The sequence below is a fragment of the Otolemur garnettii genome, unplaced genomic scaffold (genome assembly GCF_000181295.1).
Source record: "Otolemur garnettii isolate 467f Iridium unplaced genomic scaffold, OtoGar3 scaffold00024, whole genome shotgun sequence".
Lineage (NCBI taxonomy): Eukaryota > Metazoa > Chordata > Mammalia > Primates > Galagidae > Otolemur > Otolemur garnettii.
In genome coordinates this window covers 12971555-12976085 of record NW_003852419.1, presented here as the reverse complement: position 1 = coordinate 12976085, position 4531 = coordinate 12971555, and the positions used below count along the sequence as shown (strand labels likewise).

Sequence of the window (4531 nt, the reverse complement as noted above, 5' to 3'; positions counted from 1 at the left end):
ATTGTTGTTTGGCGGGCCCGGGCTGGATTCAAACCCGCCACCTTAGGTGTATGTGGCTGGCGCCTTAGCCGCTTGAGCCACAGGCGCCAAGCCTATTTGATAGTATTTTTATACTCTTTGTCATGGGTTGTTTTCCTTTGTCTTTTGCTATGCTGAGTGATTTTTTTTTTTTTTTTGGACTGGAGACAGTACCAAGGAGTTTGGGTTGGAGTGGGTTACTGAAGGCTTCAGCATTGGAAAAAGTAGAGTAGTCCCAGTTTCTAATTGATTTATCTTATTAGGATGTTGAGATACAGATTTTCATTTTTGCTTTCAGATGATCTAATACAGGTAATAACATTGTGTCCCCAACCTGAATTAATCCAATGTCTCACTAAAGAGTGGAATGGAAAACCACCACTTTTATCTTTTGGTCTGGCCATACTACATCTATTCTCTGTAGATATGAAAAAAGTTGGCATCAAGCTACTTCAAGAAGTAAATAAAGGTGGGAAAGGTAAGTATAGTAAAATAGTGTTGTGGAAGAAATATAGTGAGTTGTTTAGAGAAAGATTAAAGATGATTATGTATGAGTTACATCAAATTTCTCTTAGAGTTCTTTCTTAAGCAAGAGGTAATTTTAGGAGCTTATAAATGTAAATATTACCAGGTCGGTAATAGCCTGTTGACAAAACTATATTTCTAGGATGAATGAAGAAGAATGAAGAGAGAATCTTTATGAAGCCTGAAGGGAATGTCATACTAATTATAATAGCTAACACTATTTTAAAAACTTTATATATGTTGACATATATTTACATTTAGTAATCTTTTTATATGTATTTTAAATGTTATTTAGATATAAAATTTATATATTTTAATTCCTAAATCGAATGTATGCATATTTTCTTATGATGTTCACTCTGAACCTAACTCTGCAATGTGATTGAGAATAACTAATTAAATTTCACTTTTGTGGGTGGCACCTGTGGCTCAGTGGGTAGAGCACCAGCCCCATATACTGAGGGTGGCAGGTTCAAACCCAGCCCCAGCCAAACTGCAACAAAATAATAGCCAGGTGTTGTGGTAGGTGCCTGTAGTCCCAGCTACTCAGGAGGCTGAGGCAAGAGAATTGCCTAAGCCCAGGAGTTGGAGGTTGCTGTGAGCTGTAACCCGCAGCACTCTACCAAGGGTGATAAAGTGAGATTCTGTCTCTAAAAAAAAATAAAGATAAAAATAAATAATATTGTTAGATTTATTCAATAAACAAAATGATTTTTTTTTTTTTGAGACAGACTCTCACTTTGTCACCCTAGGTAGGGTGCTGTGGCTTCATAGCTCACAGAATCCTCAAACTCCTGGGCTCAAGCGGTCCTCTTGCCTCAGCCTCCCAAGTAACTGAGACTATAAGCACCTGCCAAAATCCCCACTATTTTTTTTTTTTTAGAGACAGGGTCTTGCTCTTGAGCAGGCTGTTCTCAAACTCGTGAGCTCAGGCAATCCACCTACCTCAGCCTCCCAGAGTGCTAGGATTACTAGTGTGAGCCACCACACCAGGCCGGATTTTATTCTTTTAGAAAAATTAGAAGACCCATCTTTAAGAAGTCTCCATCTAGAAATAGGATAAAGAGTTTGTCAAAGAGTTTCTTAAACCCTGAGTTCACACTATTGAGGCATTTATAAAAGTGTTTGAGGGATCATGAAAACTGGACCTACCATGTTTCCCTGAAAATAAGACCTACCCCCCAAAATAAGCCTAGCAGGATTTCTATGCATTTGTTAAATATAAGCCCTACCCTGATAATAAGACCTAGTGATAGGCCACACCCTGCATTTTGGGACAGAGCAGAAAGGAAGACTGGAATACCTTTTATCTGCTACAGCTCCTTTCTCCGAGCCCTTTGCGTTTGCACTTGTGCGGGTGCGCGTGTGGTAACCGAACCGCCGTCGCAGGCACCCTATTGTGCACCTGCAAATGGCTAGGGGAAAGGAGTTCATGCATCACTAGCACCAGCCCCACCAACAAGGTCGACTCCCCCTGTCAGGTTCCAGAAGAAGATGACTTAACTGTATTTGAATAAATGTAGATTGTTGTATTATACTTAATAAAAATAAGACATTCCTTGAAAATAAGCCCTAGTGTGTCTTATTAAGAAACAATAAACATAAGACAGGGTCTTATTTTTGGGGAAACATGGTATAGGTCCTCAGTTATTTGGGAGATTTTAATGATGCCTTATAGATTCTGTGAATAAGGATGAGCCCACATTCTTCACTTTCTGAGCTCCCTGCCCTGTAGCCTTCAATATCTGCTATCTTACCAAGAAGGAGATGAGTGGAGGAGCGTGGAATAAGTGCAGAATATGAGAACTGGGGGAGGGTTGAACTGAGACATAAAGAGGTTAATAGCAAAGGAAGAAGTGAAGGAATTAAACACTTGAGTACCTACCAGGAGCTAGACTGAGTACTTCACATTTTATACCTTTAAACATGGGAATTATAGGCCGGGTGCAATGGCTCACACTTGTAATCCTAGCACTTTGGGAGGCCAAGGTGGGCCGATCACTTGAGCTCATAAGTTCGAGGCCAGCCTAAGCAAAAGTGAGACCTCATCTCTACTAAAGATAGAAAAACTGAGGCAAGAGGATCGCTTGAGCCCAAGACTTGGAGGTTGCTGTGAGCTATGACACCACAGTACTCTACCCAGGGTGACAGGTTGAGACTCTGTCTAAAAATAAATAAAATAAATGTATAGGAATCAGGTAGAGTTAAATATTAAATGACTTGAAATTATGTCCTTTTCTATTTTTGAAGAATCACTGAGTGTGGATTATCAAGTAGGAAAAAATACCACACTATAATCTTGTATTTTTCCTCCTCAGATGCAGTAAAACATCTTGTGTTAGATGATCCATTTTGCTCCCTAGAAAAGTGGCAAAAAATGGCAGATATATGTTTACAGAATGGCTTTGAAAGATTATCTAATGACATCATAACTATCCTTCGATCTCAGGCTGGAGTTATTGAAATTTTAGAAGACGACACGATCAACTTAATGGAACATGTTTTTTGGTAGTTCTGTATCTTAACCAACTGAGGGAGCTTGTATAGCATTTTGTGTATGTTGTTTGGGCAGAATGGTTATAGCATAATTAACAAATAAAGCTAGAGTATGAAGCTCTCAGAAATAAATCATACTTCTGATGTTATGATGACATTTAGATTTGTCCTTGAAACATTTATACCATTGCTTCCTTTCCCCCATTTAGTCATTTCTTAACATTGAATCTTGATAAAATCCAAGATTATAACTGTGAAAAACAGTGTAGGCATTTTTTCATCTAAACGCATAAGCTAATGTCCAGATATATTCCTTGGTGATCTAATTTGATAACAAGAACTGAGGAAGGTGGGGGTAGTATCCTGTTAAACTGTCTTCCCAAACATCAAATGCTACAAGCCTGACTTGCCAAGAAAGCTTGGATTCTCTAGAAAAAACCCTAAAGGATAGTTATTTGGTGTCTCTAATTTAAAGATGTGTCTCATGCTTTAATATATATAAATATAGCAAAGGTTAGGCTTCTACTATAAAAGTTGGGAATCTAGGCATGTTATTACTTAGGGCGAGGTATAGTACTCAAAATATTTAGTGATTATTACAACATGGGCACCAGTCAAGCAGAACAGATACTGAACTACACAGAACAGCCTTCACAGCCCCTGATGCCACACCAGAGCATGCCAACTGGATATCAGCCTTGGCCATGGAACATGGTAAAGAGGAGCTACTATTAGATAAAATAAGAAGAAAGAGCATACCTCTCCCCTCCTAAATGTAAATTCAGTGTGATTTATTTTTTAGCGAAAAGAATATGAACTTGGAGTCAGATAGCTGTGTGTTAAAATTCTGGCGGTGGGGGAGGAGGGTGGGGAGGGGAGAAGGGAGAGGGGTTGGTGTGCTCTCCCCTGACTGGCACAATGTCAGCATATGTGGCACACCTGGGTGAGGGGCACAGCTACAATGGGTACCTTACCTAACAAACACAAACATTGAAACCTAATCATTTGTATCCTCATATTAATCTGAAATAAAAAACAAAATAAAATCCTGGCCCTCATTTGTAAACTATGGACAGTGATGCCTCCCCTAGGTTTGTTTTGAGGACAATGATCAGTTATGTATAATATAATGGAGAAACTAAGAACTAAGTAGACGATAACTGTAATTTTTATGTACCAGGCCCCAGACACACTGTTACTTAGTTTATACTCACCAAATCCCACATCTCTACCCATTTGTTATTTTTTATCCTTCTTTGGAACACTTGACATATTGGTAAAACTTACTGTCTATCCTGAGCTATCTGTCTACACTCGTATCAGAGTTGCCTCGTTTATCTTATAAATCTAGAAATGTTCCAGCTGCATTTTAAATTTTTACATACAGTGCTAAACGCAATTTATAATTCAGTTTTCTAAAATATAATATTTTTAGACCGGTTGCAGTGGTTCATGCCTGAGCCAGTGAGGACCCGTCTCTTAAAAAAAAAAA

General features: G+C 38.7%; 1 protein-coding gene across 1 annotated transcript in view; it reads left to right on the top strand.

Moving 5' to 3' along the window:
• CLHC1 (clathrin heavy chain linker domain containing 1) overlaps positions 1–3087 on the top strand; it is a 46938-nt gene extending 43851 nt beyond the window's left edge. The window contains exons 8-9 of the mRNA XM_023512082.1: positions 317–496; positions 2862–3087. Coding sequence (XP_023367850.1) covers positions 317–496; positions 2862–3055 — 374 coding nt within the window. The 3' untranslated portion in view covers positions 3056–3087. The remainder of the gene's footprint in view (positions 1–316; positions 497–2861) is intronic.
• Positions 3088–4531: the final 1444 nt, after the last annotated feature.